Raw genomic sequence first — 16,507 nt, forward strand, 5'->3', positions numbered from 1 at the left:
AGCCCAGGTCCCTGGATCTGTGAGGTAGGCTTATTAACCACCGTGCCACTGTAGAACACTAGTGAATTACAAAGAGGTGCAGTAAAGAACTCAAATAAAATAATTGAAGGTGCTTTCTCATGTCCTATTGTCTGAAATCATCAGGATTGAACGGAGTGTTAGCAACAATCAACAAATAAATAAATAAAGCTGACAAATTTCACAATGAACCCTGAAGTTGAGGGCAGCTCATATTTGATACACGGCATGTAGGCGTCTTCTCATTCTTGCATCTTATCACAGCGAGCCCGCCCACGTAGGAAGGCTGAAAGGCTTTTGTGTAGGGTGGCCGCCAGAACTCCAAAGCTCACTAAAGTGAAACAAAAGGCCAGTGAGGAAGCTGTCAGCTTTACAAGCATCTGCCTGTCCTTGATTTGGCTCAGAATCCTTCTCTTCAACCGTTTGTCGGACCCTGAGATTCTCCAATGAGCATCCACCATGGCCTGGTTTGACTTTGCTGGGAAAAAATACGGCTTTCCAGACATCGAGCTCTTTGTTAAGGTGAGGCTGCGTTCACAGCGCTGTGGTTTTTCAGAGCGTTTCTCTCATTTTCTCCAAATCAAATAACTTTTTATTGACTGTTTTAAGAATACGGAATAATTAAAAGTCAGCACAGTAGGTAGTGTCAGCCTGTCACAGCATGCAGACTTTTCTAACTTCTTCGTCAAGTCTTTCCTTGGCCTGTTCCATGTTTACTTCAGAATAGGCAGAAGATGAACAGAAATGCATTTCAGGAGATATTTGGTTACCGAACTGGCCAATTAAAGTCGTAGGAGTCTGCATAGAGTCGCATGGTCACATTTTTGAAGAGGCGTCCATAGGCTAAGTGGGCTAAGGGATAGGCGCGACACAGAACTGTTAATTTGTCTTAACTTGGTGTGACAGTTCAATTCCTGCATGGTTTGTCTCCTAAACGGAGACTGAATGCTCCCTCAATGTTCATTTGAGTTTAGCCCCTGACCACTTAAATACTGACGAGTATGGGCAGCACTGGTATGTGATGGGCTGACTTGTGGTGGTTTAATTATAACAGTGCATACTGATTCCTCCCGTGAGCTACGTCACCAGCTTCTCCTTAGCATTGTTTACCTCAGAAACTTCCATTACATTTTGAACCACTGTGGGCAAGGAATGAAGATGGTGTTAGCGGTGGGATTTCTTTGGTCGAAGATGGAGAATTAAAGTTGTTTTACAGCAATCAAAATACTGTCCTGTTATTATATGTAACTTGGAGGGGAAATGGAAGGAGGTCTTCTTGAGCTCATTTGCTTGTCTGTGAAAGAATGGATGGTGGTTGGGGTGGGACATCTTTTGCTGAAGATGGTAAATTAATGCAAAATAGTTTTATAGTGTTTGAAATGCAATCTTGTTATTATGTGGTGGCTAAAGAGTGATATGACAGGAGATCTTCTTGAACTCATTTGATTGCCTGAGCAAGAATTAAGGATGGTGTCAGGAACGGGATTAACTTTGCTGAAGATGGAGAATTTAAATGAAATAAATCAACAGCAGTCGAATAAAATTGTATCAATAAATGGTGACTTAAGGGTGATATGACTGAAAATTGCCTTGAGCTCATTTGGCCCACTGTGACAGGGCTGTCTGTAGAAGAGTTGGGAACAGTGTCATGAGTGGAATTTCTCTTGTCGAGAAGGATGAATTTAATTCAAGTAGTTTTCTATTGTTGGGAATACAAACTTTTTATTATATGGTGACTTAAGGTTGATATGACTGGAGATTTTTTTGAGTGCATTTGGTTGACTGTGCAAGAGTTAGGGATGGTGTCAGCAATGGGATTTCCTTTGACAATGATGGTGAATTTAAGTAAAATACTTTAATAGTGTCCCCATGAAATTTTCTTATTATATGGTGACGTAAGAATGACATGACAGAAGATCTTCTTGAGCTCATTTACTTCTCTCTGCAAGAGTTGGGTATGTTGGCAGAAGTGGGATTTCTTTTGAAGAGGATGGTGAATTTAAGTAAAACACTTCAATAGTGTTCACATACAATTTTACTGCTATGTAGTGACTTTAAGGTGATATGGCAGGAGAATGTCTGGAATTCATTTAGTTGTCTGTGTAAGAGCTGGGGATGGTGTCAGTAGTGGGATTTTTTTTTTTTTTTTTCATTTGCCGGGATTATAGTAAATTTAAATAAAGATTTACAGCATTTGGTAAACAATCTTACTATTACATGGTGACTTAAAGGAGATATGACAAGAGAACGTCTGGAGTTCATTTGGTTGTCTGTGCAGAGCTGAGGATGGTGTTAGAAGTGGGATTTCTTTTGACGAGGATGGTGAATTTAGGTAAAATACTTTTAATAGTGTTCCCATGAAATTTGTATTATTATATGGTGACTTAAGGATGACATGACAGAAGATCTTCTTGAGCTCATTTGCTTCTCTCTGCAAGAGTTGGGTATGTTGTCAGAAGTGGGATTTCTCTTGAAGAGGATGGTTAATTTAAGTAAAGATTTACAGCATTTGGAAAAAATCTTACTATTATATGGTGACTTAAATGTGATATGAAAGGGGGAACTTCTGGAGTTCATTTGGTTGTCTGTGCAAGAGCTGGAGATGGTGTTAACAGTGGGATTTGACGAGGATGGCGAATTTAAGTAAAATACTTTTAATAGTGTTCCCATGAAATTTTGTTATTCTATGGTGACTTAAGGATGACATGATAGAAGATCTTCTTGAGCTCTTTTGCTTCTCTCTGCAAGAGTTGGGGATGGATTCAGAAGCGGGATTTATTTATTTTTTTGTTTTGCTGAGAACAGTGAATTTAAATGAAGTTTTACAGCATTTGAAAAACAATCTTACTATTGTATGGTGACTTAAAGGCGATATGACAGGAGAGCTTCTTAAATTCATTTAGTTGTCTGTGTAAGAGTTGGGGATGGTGTAAGAAGTGGGATTTCTTTTGAAGAGGATGGTGAATTTAAGTAAAACACTTTAATAGCGTTCAAATAAAAATTTGCTACTATTTGGCGACTTAAGGATGATATGACAGAGGATCTTCTTGAGCTCATTTGATGGACTCAGGGTGGGATTTTGTTTTTTATTTTACTGAGAATGGTGAATTTAAGTAAAGTACAGCATTTGAAAAACAATCGTGCTATTTTATGGTGACTTAAAGGTGATATGACAGGGGAACATCTGGAATTCATTTGGTTGTCTGTGCGAGAGCTGGGGGTGGTGTCAGAAGTGGGATTTCTTTTGAAGAAGATGGCGAATGTAAGTAAAGTACTTTTGCCGAGTTTGCAACACAATCCTGTTAATGTCTGGTGACTTGAGGGCAATATGGCAGAAAATCATCTTGAGCTCATTTAGTTATCTGTGTGTATCAGAATTGTGACAGGGCTGTCCACGTAAGAGTTAGGAATGAGATGCACTTAGAATAAGAGGAACTCAATTCCAATCATGTCAGCAGACGGTTACATTGTGTCAAACATGGCAAATGTAAATGGGACATTTGTACACACTTCACTGTTGTGCACTGCAGAATCTTCCATGAAGTGGATTATTTAGGCCAAATTGAGGTGCCTGGGATGTTGTAAGATATTCGGCATTAGAACAGTTGTGAAAAGAACAGGCCATTCAACTCAGCTAAGCACCTGTTTAACTCATTTCTTCCAAATGACATCAAATCAAAATTTGAGGGTCCCTTTGAACCGCTCCCCGAGTCGGCACGATTATAACATGCGCTGCCGTCCTAGAGAGGCAGTAAGGAGAAAGACAAAAATAAAGAAATGATCGTGACGTGGTGTGAGTGATCAACACTTCTTTCCTACTAAACCACCACAAGTACAGAGCACACCAGCGAAAGCAAAGTTGAGTTACAAAAGAATTGTTGTTATCCTGTAAAATGAGGCATCGGACACAACAAACAAACCCTTGTATACATAATAACGCGCTGCAGTGCTTCCACCACCCGACACGAATCACAAAACATACCCCACTAATACACAAATGCGAAAAACAAATGAATGCAACCACAGACCTTTAAATATTCACCGTTAAACAAGATTATTTACAGTTTGTGACCTCCTGTTCTGGGAAAGGTAATGCTACACAGTCCCTTAGGCTGGCCCGCCAGGTCCTGTCCCGAATGACTTCACCTCATTCATATGAAAAGAAAAGTAATTCTTACAGAAATGAACCCAGGTTCACCTAACTTTTTCCCATCAGGTTGAGTAGCTTTCCCTCTTGCCTTTTTTCTGTAGTGTCGGCTTCTCCTTTGCGTCTGGTTCTCTCTTCTTCAGTTCACCTTTTTCCTGCCACTGATTTGCATATATAGCTGGCTCCTCCTTCCCTTACAGTCTGTTTAAAGCCAGGTGCTCCCTTCCCCATGAACCACTGGCCGGCCTTGCCCATTCAGCCATTCATTCCGTCATAAACAGGTCTAGAGAAGGGTGCAGGCCATGAGTGACACCCACCCATATCCATGACAACCGTTACTCCTTAAAGTCTTACTCTCCACCACACTACCTGATGTCATAAGAACGAACCAGAGACATCAAAAAGGTTTGGAGCAGCCACCCGTATATTATGCCGTGGCTTCAAATAGGTAATTTGTTGAGAGTTATTCACCGGTCATAGTCCAAAACAGAACTGATTTAAGGCTGTTAAGATGGCAGCTTTAAAGGGCAAGACAGGAAGTGACGTTATCAGGACCGGAAGTGACGTCATCAGGTGCGCCGGAACCGAAAGTGAATTCACTGGGACTGGAAGTGATATCATCAGATGCACTGGGACAAACGGAAGTGATGTCATCAGATCTGGCGGAACCCGGTGGGACTTCCTGTGAATGGTCTGCAGAGGATTCAGAGAGAAAGTCAGTGCACCTCGACACCCGCTTGCATTATTCAGGCCCTTTAACTGCCTCCCATACACACGTGTGTGACACCGGTAATTTATTCCTTGTGTATTTGCTTCTGTGTGGGAAGCGAAACTTTCTAACATTTGTGTAAAAGTTTCCCTTTAGTTTCCAACTGTGTCCCAGTGTTCTTGTTCAGAAACCTGTTTTAAAGGAGCAGCAGGGGTCCATCGTACTAATACTCTTAATAATTTTAAACACCTAAATCATTTGACCTCTTAACCATTGTATGCTTAAACTGAAAAGGTTGCTCACCTTCAGTTTCACCTCTCAGTCCCAGAATCAGGCTAGTTGCTCTCTTCCGGGCTTTCTCTAGTCCTGCTAGGTCTGTTTTTGTAAAACGGAGAGGAAAACCGTACACAGCACTCTAGGTGAGGCCTCACCAGTGTGTCATATAATGTAAATGTCGTAGCTGATGGACAGCCATCCAAAGTGCAATGGAGTGTAATGTGTTACCTAACCGGGAGGCCATAATGGATGGAAGTGCAACCTGGCTGGGATGGATCACAGTTTTAATCCCAGTGGCAGAGAGGACATAATTAAAGAACTAGGGGAACCAGAATGTTGTCTCCAGCAAGGGGCGCTTGCTTCCTGGGATTGTGTTCTTTATCAATGATGAACAGACTCAAGCCATACACATCCCTTTAGTAACCATGGCGGAGATAATCAGATGAGAGCAACATGATGCAAAAAGAGATACAGTAAAATTAACTGTCAGGGCCAAATAAAAAAAAACAAAAAAAAACTCATTGCGCCCGCCAGGGCCTACCTACTATTCTAAAACTCCTGCCATGCAAGACACTGTGAGCTTTGCACATTGTTGGAACAAGCACATGGTTTTCTTCTTCAGGCACCACAGTGTCAGTTACGTAACTATTCTCTTTTGTTATACTTAATCTACTCTATATTGTTATGGCCGATAAACGTATATTTGTGGTGTTTGTCACAAAAGTTATTAAACAATTATTAAACATTTACGAAATGGTGAAAATGTTTCAAGTATTGCTTCCATTTACAGAGTAGGAAGAACAACAGTGAGCGATATAAAGTGCGATAGCAACAAAACTGAAAAATGTGTCGAAAATGAAAACCACTGATGGTAATGTTATTCTGTCCATCCATCCATTATCCAACCCGCTATATCCTAACTACAGGGTCACAGGGGTCTACTGGAGCCAATCCCAGCCAACACAAGGCGCAAGGCCGGAAACAAACCCCGGGCAGGGCGCCAACCCACCACAGATGTTATTCTGTATTAATGTTAATGTTCTTCTGCATTGTAATTTTCTTTTTAAATTCTATTATGTTTTGTTAATATATTGTGATGTGCAGGCAGCTTGTGATGCGCAGAAAAGGCGTAATGCTGTGTAAGTGATGGGATTGAGTAAAAGGCTTCTGTTCTGAGGGGCGGACGTGGCAATTAGGAGATGAGCAACAGGAGAAGGGAGTCAGGACAAAAAAGCAGGAGTGTTTGTGGTACAGAGAAAGACAGAACGTGAGTGGCAGGAGATGATTACTGGTAAGGAGAGCTTTCTTTTATTGTTTTGGAGATGTGCGTTGTATCCCAAATAATGAAGTATAAGAAAGGGCTACTGCTTGTTATGGAAAGAAGACTCCAAGTAAAATGTAGAAAACCCCTGTAACCTCTGAGTTGTATTTGCTTATTATGCTGGTCATTACAATATTCCATCCATCCATCCATTGTCTAGCCCGCTGAATCCGAATACAGGGTCACGGGGGTCTGCCGGAGCCAATCCCAGCCAACACAGGGCACAAGGCAGGAACCAATCCTGGGCAGGGTGCCAACCCACCGCAGGATATATGAATTAAATAATTTTGTTAATACTATATTATATTTTGTTTTGTAAATAAATATGACTATTCACTAAGTTAATCTACTGTATATCATGTTTAAAGTAGCTGTTCTGTTATCTGTCTTTTCTTCTATCTGTAATGGCCACGATGCCGACCCCTGATGGGTAATCAAGGGTTTACTGTATACAGTAAGTATTTACAGTAACTTGCTTTAACATGTAGCTTCCACTCTCAAATTACAACATATGTATACATACATGTCCAGACCAGAGTAAAGCTAATGGAGCAGTACACACGTCAGCCAGGTCTTCAGTGAGGAAGGCTTGATGAACGCACATCATTCAATCCAGTTTCTTCCCCGTATACAGTAAATACTCTCCTGTTTTGCATAAGTAGTGAACTTTTTTATAAAACTTGCCAAGTATGGGTACCTGCTGCCTGAGGTGTGCTCCTTCAGACCAACATAGTGCCGTTGGCACCTGTTCTAATCATTCCTGGTGTGAAAGGATTCAGACAACACAGGGAAAGGTTTGGAGGCAGCCGCCCGTATACTTGAAGTATGGCTGCCAAAGATGAAGGTTTATCCATCCATCCATTATCCAACTCGCTATATCCTAACTACAGGGTCACGGGGGTCTGCTGGAGCCAATCCCTGCCAACACAGGGTGCAAGGCAGGAAACAAACCCCAAGCAGGGCGCCAGCCCACCACAGGGCACGCACACACACACACACACCAAGCACAATTTAGAATCGCCAATCCACCTAACTTGCATGTCTTCGGACTGTGGGAAGAAACCAGAGTACCCGGAGGAATCCCACACAGACACGGGGAGAACATGCAAACTCCACGCAGGGAGCACCCAAGAAGTGAACCCAGGTCTCCTAACTGAGAGACGGCAATGCTACCCACTGCGCCACCGTGCCGCCAAGATCATACTAAATTGGTCTTAACAGATCTCAGTCCAAACAAACAAACGAACAGACAGGCAAACATGGCGGTTTTAAAGTCAGGCTGGGAAAGTGATGTCATGGGGGCTAGAACCGGAAGTGACGTTGTCAGGCCCGGAAACGAAAGTGGCATCATCGTTCCTAGAACCAGAATTGGCACCATCGAATCCAGGCGGAATTTCCTGTGGTCGGTCTGCTGATGAAAAAGAGAAAGGATCAGTGCACTCTGTCATCCCCTGGTCTGGCAAATAAGTACCTTATTTTGAGCCCTTTAGCTGCCTCCCATGCACAAGTGTGTGACAATGGCTTCTGCAGACTGTGACCCTCGTCCTATATACCCAAAACAATGCAATTTATTTATGTATAGCCCAAAATCACACATGGGCTTTAACAGGCCTTGCCTCTTGACAGCCCCCCAGACTTGACTCTCTAAGAAGACAAGGAGAAACTCCCTATATATATACTGATCAGCAAACACGACACGTCATCATTTTTTAAACATCCCGCCTGTGTGTCCTTTACGTGTTCCTGCCTATTCCCCTGTTGTTTTGCCCTGTCAGCCTCTTGGCCTAATAACATAAGGTGTTTGTAATAAACTGCCAGATCACAGTGGCACACTTCAAACCTATGGCTACAGATGTCAGGGACAGTTTCTCCACCAACATTAAAGATGGCAGTGGTCCTCTGGCATAGTCCCAGTTAGGTCACCAGCAGGGTTTCCTGGGAGTTGTACATCGGAAGGATGGCCCTGTCGAGGCCTTTGGGTCCCTGTTTGGTGGGACTTCCATCCTCCAACACCATCATGCTGGAAGTACTTCTGGGTCCTTTATAAAAGAAGCCGCCCCACCTAGGAAAGGCAGTCAGATTCAGGTAGTGGTGGATGAGGCTTGCTGGGAGGAGTGGAGGAAGAGAATTCTAACTGTGCTGCTGATTTTGACTTTAAAGATGAAGCATATAAAAGGGATTCTGTTAAATTAAAAGGTTCTTTCAACATCAACAACAACAACAACATTTATTTATATAGCACATTTTCATACAAACAGTAGCTCAAAGTGCTTTACATATTAAAGAATAGAAAAATGAAAGACATAATTATAAAAAAATAAATCAACATTAACATCGAATAAGAGTAAGGTTCAATGGCCAGGGGGGACAGAAAAAACAAAAAAAACTCCAGACGGCTGGAGAAAAAATAACATGGGGCTTGTGTCAGGGGTTTGGGGTGCTCTTATGCCCCTTAGTGGTCACAATAGCTTAGGCATGACTTTTACTCTACAGATCAGGGTGCTTTATAACCTACCATTCTCTTAGCCTTCTTGATGTCTTCTGTGCTGTCCAGATGTACAATTACAATACAATGCAATTTATTTTGTGTAGCCCAAAATCAGACAAGAAGTGCCACAATGGGCTTTAACAGACCCTGCCTTTTGAATGCCCCCCAGCCTTGACTCTCTAAGAAGATAACGGAAAAACTCCCAAAAAACACCCTTATAGGGAAACAATGGAAGAAACCTCACGAAAGGCAGTTCAAAGAGAGACCCCCTTCCAGGCAGGTTGTCAGAAAAGAGGATCAATACAAAACAACACACAGAGCAGAACACAAGCAATCCTCAATACAATCGAAATTTTACAAGTACAGAGCAGAATTTAAAAGACGATGATATCACATAATAGGATCCTAGAGCCCTCGGCCATCAAGCTGCCTTCCCCACTTGGCCATTTCATAGCTGAGACAGAGCTGGGCCAGCCAATCTAATGAAAGGACCCCTCTACCCAGTGGCAGTTTTTGATATGGGCAACATGGGCTGTTGCCCAGGGTGGCATCGTGGTGGGGGCGGCATCATGGACATCGGCAAAAAATATATGTAGATTTTTTTTTTTGTGCGCGCCCATGCTGCCCCAACATCATGCCAGCGCATTTTTGGGATTGCATGGGTACTGATCGGTTTTCTATTGCCCATTTGCGGGGAGTAAGGGTGCCCTCCATTTGCGAGGTGCGCCTGCTGCTTGCCGTACAGGGAGGAGAGGTGCGGGGCGATGGAGGATTCTCTGGTTGGCTGGCTGGCTGGAGCGGCATGATCTAATAACCAGTTAGCAAAATAAAACAAAATAAAAACAAACAAACAAACACAAAAGCATCAGACATTATGATATAGACTTAAAATTTGCACCGATGTGTTTTCTAAATTCTATCACACCCATATATGTTGATAAAATGATTTGTGTTAGTAAGAGTTTTTTTGGTATGGATATATATGTTTGCGTGCAAATGACTCGCGTAGTGGAGTTAGGTAAGCGGGGAAAGTCAACCCGAAATAATAAACTGACTGCAGCTCTGAGAGAAAAGCTTTATGTAGATGTTAGTGACCTGGTGAACTGATGACTGAAGACGGTACTAAAGTGAAAAGTCTTTACACTATAACAAAATATTTTGGTGCTGTATAAATGTAAAATTGGATTTGTTAGACATTACATTTCCCATAGTTTGTTTTATTGCACTGATTTTGTTCAGTGTTTATTAGAATGCTGGGGGGGGTGCCGGGGGGTGCACCAGAGGGGGTGTTCGTCCAGGGCACCAAACAGGCTAGGACCGCCCCTGCCTCCAACCCACGATTCTTGCAATCCTCCATCAGAGATGACTTTACCTTAGGCAGGCAAAACAACTTGGCAGGTGGGCCGTGGCATCAAGTGCCACATTTGAGTACCGAGAAGATAAAACAGAATAGGTGAGGGTTAGTATCCAATTCTAACTGTCATGTTACTTATGTTTTAGTGCTAATGACTAACAACAGAGATGCAGTCTGTACAGTTAATCAGCAGCTCTAGGCAGGGTATACTAAACTGAAGAAGTGAGTCTTCAGCCGGGATTTGAAGACTGAGACCGAAGGGGCATCTCTTATAGTAGCAGGAAGACCAGTCCACAGTTTAGCGGCCCAGTAACTAAAAGCTCGACCTCCCACTGTTATTTTATTAATCCTTGGTATCATAAGCAGACCGGCATCTTGAGATCTTAATGTGCTCTCTGGCTTGTAAGTCATGATAAGTTTAGACAAGTAAGCCGGACCTTGGCCATTTAAGACTTTAGATGTAGATAATGGTGAGTTCACTGTGACTCCTAAATCCTCCTCATAAGGTGTATCATCAAGTTTCAGACCTTCCATTGTGTATTTAAATCTAACCTCTTTACTTCCCATGTTTAACACTTTACATTTATTTACACTGAATTTCATCCACCCTAAACCCGCCCTTGGCCTATATACTCTCCAAGCCCCCTGTAAAGCTTCGACTCATTCCCCCTCATCCATAGCTTTACACCTAGTGTCACTCCAGTAGAGTCTGGCAGCAGACACCCGCTGTGAGGCTGGATGTGCACTGAGAGGTTAACCAGACCTTCTATCTATTTATGAAAAAGAGCAGCGGCCCCAGCACTGACCCCTACTGGACACCCCTTTTAACGTCTCCTAATTCTGGTAAGGTTCACAATAGCCCTTTGTTCTTGCTGTTTTAGCCAGTTTTTCCACCCACTGTAATTTCCACTTCTTTTAGTCTGACGTCCAGCTTCTCTTATTGAAAGCGTTCTGAACATCCGGATACATGATATCACATGTGCTACTCCTAGACGTATGCCTTTTTAGCTTACAAATAATGAAATATAGTGAGAATAACACGGTAAAACACCCTACTACTACAAATAATGAAATGAAACTCAAATAATTATAATGCACATTCCTTTTCAGATGCTTTTTTTTGGCTTATTCATAATTAGATTAAAAAGAAATTAAATAATTACAGGTAAGTAGTATCATTTGCACGTCTCCTATCCCATGCTTTTTAGCGTATAAATAATTATATGAAATTAAATGATCTTGTATACATAAATCTCATTGTATTCTTTTGTTGATTCCTCACCAAATTCCAGCATATTAGTCAAACCTGACCTCCTCTCCCGAACCCATGCTGGCTTCTCACTCTTCTTGCCTCGTGCTGCTCCATCTTTTTCTTTAATAATTCCTTCCATTAATTCGTCTGTGATGCGCGTTACGCTCCCTGGCCTGCAGTTGCTGGGATCGCCCCTCATATATAAGGAGATGCTGTTTGCTAGCCTCCTAGTCTTTGTGGGCACCAGATGTGATTCTTGGTATGAGATTACACATCTGGGGACAACTCGCTCAGATCTATATAAAACCATTTTAAAGTGTCTTCCTTTCAAAGATCCCACAGTACAGTGGGAAAAGGATCTCTGACTCAACATCTCAGAAAAGGAGTGGAAGGCAGCCATGCACAGAATTCACTCGAGCTTCATATGTGCAAAACATTCAATTATTCAACTTAAAATCATATATTGAGCAAATCTGTCTCATTTGAAGTTATCCAAAATGTTTCCAGGGTGAGAACCAACCTGTGAACGTTGCAATCGAGCTCCAGCCTCACTGGGGTCACATGTTTTGGGCCTGCGCCAAATTAACATCATTCTGGACCAAAATCTTTAAATTCCTTTCAGACAGCCTTGGTGTCGCAATCAATCCTAATCCATTAACAGCCGTGTTTGGTGGGCTCACTGATGGGCTTAAAGTGGAAAAGGGCAAACAAACTGTGATTGCCTTTACTACACTATTGGCACGTAGACTTGTCTTGCTCAACTGGAAGGATCTTAACCCACCTCTGTTAAGTCAGATTTGGATCGGTTTTTTTTTTCCAGAATTTGCTTGAACATTCTGGTTGATTTCTCGTCATAGTTTGCTTGCGGTGCCGATTTATTTGCATGAATCCCCGAGACACGCAGCAGGGCAGGGCCCTCCTCACTCACGTGCCTGCCTTGGGGTGTGTACCTTACATCTGCTTAGCTAGTGAACGAGAGAACTACTTAACAAATTTAGATCCGTTTTTTTTCTAGAATTTGCTTGAACATTCTGATAAATTTTGCGACTGCTCTCTTCGCGCTATGTATCATAGTCTGCTTGCAGGAGCGATATATCCATGCTAATCCGAGGAAGAGGGGAAGCGTGACGTCAGGAGTGGGGAGCTGGGCAGGGCCCTCCTCACTGTCCTGTTTCACTACTACGTGGGTGGGACGACAGGGGACGGCTATTATTAAATAAATGATTTAACATATGAACACTAGTTTTAAACATTCATACAAAATGTATATATATTTTTATGCAAGAAATTAGCAATATAGATCCACTAGGTAGCGATGGCTTATTCTGTTACACAAGTATTATAACATATATAACAGCAAAAGACATGCGTACCACCCAAAATAAAGCAATCAAATACAGTAGTGCTGACATAAACCAAGATACAACTTACACAGCAGTAAACAAAACTACGTACAGAAATAAGAACATAGTAACCGAAATAAAGGTGACCAACAAGACCATCTAGCAGCGGGCCAGAGTCAATAAATCAACATTGGAGGTCACACATAGATCAAATGAGTTTATTTCTTGTATATTTTGTGTATATTTTAAACTAGTGTTTGTATGTTAAAGTATATTACTTATTTAATATAACACTTTTAGTGTCTGCTTACTTGGTGTCCAACTTCCTGGGAAAACTTGGGGTTGGTGGCAGGATTGGCACTACGGCCACTGTAAAACCCCTCCGACTGTTCCAGTGTGGTGCACTCGGGTCCCAATTCAGGTGGTGGATGCATTGATGCGCTGTCATCGCCTGCTCCCCAACCCTCCTCTTACTTGGTGTGTTTGTTATTTTTGTGTGTATCGACGACAGACATTCACGTCTCGGTTCTTTTCACCTCATATTAAGGGCCTCCCTCAAGGGCCCAACGGAGTGGAATCCCTTCTGGCATTTACAGGATTTGAACCAACAACCTTCTGATTGCCACCACTGATCCTTAGCTTCAGGGCCACCATTAAAGGCTGATTTATATTTCTACATCAAACCTGTATGCTGTAGGCTACGCCATTGAAAGCAGTTTATACTTCTGCATTGTGCCACGCTGCAGACACATGCCTGAACACTAGTTGGTGGTCCTTGTAGCACACAAGACTGGAATCCTTTGGTACTGTGTCTCTTCGGAGAATCCTTGGGTACTGCTGGTTTGACTTTGTGTTGCTCATGGAGTCCCAAGTGAGGCACATTACCTGCATTGTGAAGGAGCATCAGTTATGGCACTACGGCCATGTGGCCCCCTTGTTGGGGACTCGAGTGGCTGGACCAGGCCAAGGGGTCGCCCACATAACACCTGGCTGTGGCAGATAAAGGGTCATTTCTGGAGGGTGGGACTGGACTAAGGCGGCACGGTGGTGCAGTGGTAACGCTGCTGCCTCGCTGTTAGGAGACCCGGGTTCGCTTCCCAGGTCCTCCCTGCGTGGAGTTTGCATGTTCTCCCCGTGTCTGCGTGGGTTTCCTCCCACAGTCCAAAGACATGCAGGTTAGGTGGTTTGGCGATTCTAAATTGGTAGTGTGTGCTTAGTGTGTGCTGGGTGTGTTTGTGTGTGTCCTGCGGTGGGTTGGCGCCCTGCCCAGGATTGGCTCCTGTGTTGGCTGGGATTGACTCCAGCAGACCCCCGTGGCCCTATGTTCGGATTCAGCGAGTTAGAAACTGAATGGATGGATGGATGGGACTGGACTGCATGTCTGCCTGGGGGGTTGCCAACCGGGATCCCGAGCTGTTTTGTCATGTAGTGGGTGCTGCAACACTGTACCAGTGCATGCTCCCCAACCTGAGCTGACCTTACCTTTAACTCATGTATGGATGAGTTTTTAAGATGGAAAGGCACTATATGTACCTAAAACAGTACGAGTTTATTATTCAGTGTTTCTTTGAGGCACTCCAAGCAAGTCTGTCAGTCCAATGAATTTGGAGTTGGGTGGAAGGAGTGCAAATGTTTAGCTACTGAGAGTAAGGAGGGTGAAGGGAGGAAATGTACTGTTGTGTGACTAAGGCCACAAAGTGCTTTTCGGTCATTACTTTTTAGTCTATTGTTGTGTTAACTCTATCTTAACTTGTCATTTCTTTAATTCCTCACCTCCTGTTTCACATGTTTGGCTTCTTCAGAGTTTATGCTGAGTTCAGGGATGTCTCAGGGGTGCCCTCTGCTGATCACAATGTGTAGTGACCGGCCGCTTTACAAAGCCAGCTCTAAGCTCACCTACTGCTGGTGTTTACAAGTTATAAAGTAAAAAGGCCATTAAATGAATTAATTACATGAAGACTGGGTGTCAGTTTAGGGTCATTAGAGGGTCAGTTGTTTGAATAAGAAAAAACATCAAGCAGGGTAATCGACCACCTCCAAGAGGGCAGTAGCACAATTATCTGTCTATCTATCCATCCATCTCCTGAAGTCCCACTCCATTCTTGACTTGACCATAAATATGATAGCAGTGTTTGGTGTAAGGCAGGCCCCGTTCCTTTAGGGGACAATAACCAAATACGCACACACCCTTATGCACCTTTGCAATGTGATGGGGACTCACATGGACACAAAGGGAACATGCAAAGTGTATACAGACAGGACAGACCCATATCCTTGGAGCTTTAGTTGCTTTATTGCTGTTTGTCCCCAAAAAAGACAATTCCATTCTAATTTGCACTTGTCTTCAGTAAAGAAAGGAAACAAAGACTCTGTGCAATAATAATAATAATAATAATAATAATACATTTCATTTATATTATACTAGGGGGCTCCGCCCCCTGCTCGCTTCGCTCGCACACCCCCGGGTTTGGTTTACCGAATATACAATTTAATGAGATTGTTATTTTCATGGGAATTGTTACATATGCATTATTTTCACTTTTGCTTTAAGACATTTGTGAAAACAATACTGGTCCTTTAATTCCGTGGTTAAATGTTTCTCACAGGAAGTATAACGCTGCTCGTGTTGTGAAGGGGGCAGCTGAACACACGCTATGGAGATGCCGTCGGATCATCTGCTGTCTTTCTGCTGCTGGTGAGCTGCCTGCTCTTTTTGTCGCCCTGCACATCGATCATTCAAAAGTCTGTACTGCAGCTGTCTTTTTGCCACTTTGCGTCTTTGCCGCTCGTATTGTGAAGGGTGGTGATGGTGTGGGCTAAACGCAAGCTAAGGAAAAGCAGTCGGATCATCTGCTGGTTCCCTGCTGCTACTGCTGCATGTTCTGCTTGTCGCTTGTCGTTGTTTTAAGATCTCGGAGCAAATGATGTTTGTCTGTCAAAGGCATTCCAGCAACTGCGTGGTTAGATGTCCTTGAACTTGTTTTAAATGCGGTCTCACTGCCTTGTCTCACGGGACGTCAAATTGCCTTAACGTAATGTGACATGAAAGTGTCTTTCGCGCGGATGCCAAATTGTCTTCCGAGAAGATCACATCTCCTCTCCCTAGTCTCCCTCCCAGGATTTTTTTTTTTATAATAGACAGATTTATTTCACTTATACCTATAGTCATGGCCAAAGGTTTTGAGAATGACACAAATAATAAGTTTGCTGCCTAAGTTATTATGATGGTGATTTGCATCTTCTCTAGAATGTTCTGAAGAGTCATCAGATGAATTGCAATTACTTGCAAAGCCCCTCTTTGCCATGAAAATGAACTGAATACCAAAAAACCCATTTCCACTGCATGTCAGCCCTGCCACAGAATGACCTGCTGACGTAATTTAAGTTAACACGGGTGAGAGTGCCGATGAGAACAAGGGTGGAGATCGCTCTGCCACGCTGACTGAGTTTGAACAGAGAAGTCCAATTGTTAAAAGAAAGGTTTCAGGGCACCCAAGAGAGTCCAACAAGCGCCAGGACCATCTCCTAAAGTTGATTCAGGTGCGGGCACCCAGTGCTCAGGAGTGGCAGCAGGCAGGTGTGAGTGAGGTGAAGACTTT

General features: G+C 42.9%; 1 protein-coding gene across 3 annotated transcripts in view; it reads left to right on the top strand.

The window, feature by feature from the left end:
• LOC120522827 (chloride intracellular channel protein 4) overlaps positions 1–16,507 on the top strand; it is a 77,394-nt gene that overhangs the window by 13,950 nt on the left and 46,937 nt on the right. Inside the window, exon 1 of one of the 3 annotated variants that reach the window (XM_039743511.1) lies at positions 367–540. The exons of the other annotated variants lie outside the window; for them this stretch is intronic. Coding sequence (XP_039599445.1) covers positions 478–540 — 63 coding nt within the window. The 5' untranslated portion in view covers positions 367–477. Of the gene's footprint in view, positions 1–366; positions 541–16,507 lie in introns of those variants that run through there. 3 annotated transcript variants of the gene reach the window in all.

Source organism: Polypterus senegalus, chromosome 2 (assembly GCF_016835505.1).
Source record: "Polypterus senegalus isolate Bchr_013 chromosome 2, ASM1683550v1, whole genome shotgun sequence".
Classification (NCBI taxonomy): Eukaryota; Metazoa; Chordata; class Cladistia; order Polypteriformes; family Polypteridae; genus Polypterus; species Polypterus senegalus.